The 361-nt window shown below is 39.1% G+C and overlaps 1 protein-coding gene across 1 annotated transcript in view; it reads left to right on the top strand.

The window, feature by feature from the left end:
• The window catches only part of LOC119589236 (methionine aminopeptidase 1-like), a 9,234-nt gene that overhangs the window by 6,278 nt on the left and 2,595 nt on the right, over positions 1-361 (top strand). The window contains exon 7 of the mRNA XM_037937841.1: positions 213-356. Coding sequence (XP_037793769.1) covers positions 213-356 — 144 coding nt within the window. The remainder of the gene's footprint in view (positions 1-212; positions 357-361) is intronic.

Genomic DNA, 361 nt, shown 5'->3' with positions numbered 1-361 from the left:
ACAGATTAAAACAAATGAAATTGTAAAAATTGATTAGTAAAAAAGTATAATTTTAATTCCTCAAGATTGACATTTCAGTTATGACATTTACACCATAGCAATGCCATCTGACTCAGAGAACTAAAATGCACCAAAAATAGTTTCCAATCTTTCTGTGTATGGTCTTGTTACCTAACTGATTTCTCTAAAACATACTGTACGTCCACTTTCAGTTGAGCCAGGGGTGAAGTACCGAGACATTGGTGCTGTTATTCAAAAGCATGCTCACTCTCATGGGTTCTCGGTTGTGCGTTCTTACTGTGGCCACGGCATCCACCAGCTGTTCCACACAGCACCTTCTGTTCCGCATTATGCTAGTGAG

Source organism: Penaeus monodon, chromosome 25, assembly GCF_015228065.2.
Source record: "Penaeus monodon isolate SGIC_2016 chromosome 25, NSTDA_Pmon_1, whole genome shotgun sequence".
In the NCBI taxonomy this organism is placed as follows: Eukaryota; Metazoa; Arthropoda; class Malacostraca; order Decapoda; family Penaeidae; genus Penaeus; species Penaeus monodon.
This window is presented reverse-complemented; position numbering and strand designations above follow the sequence as displayed.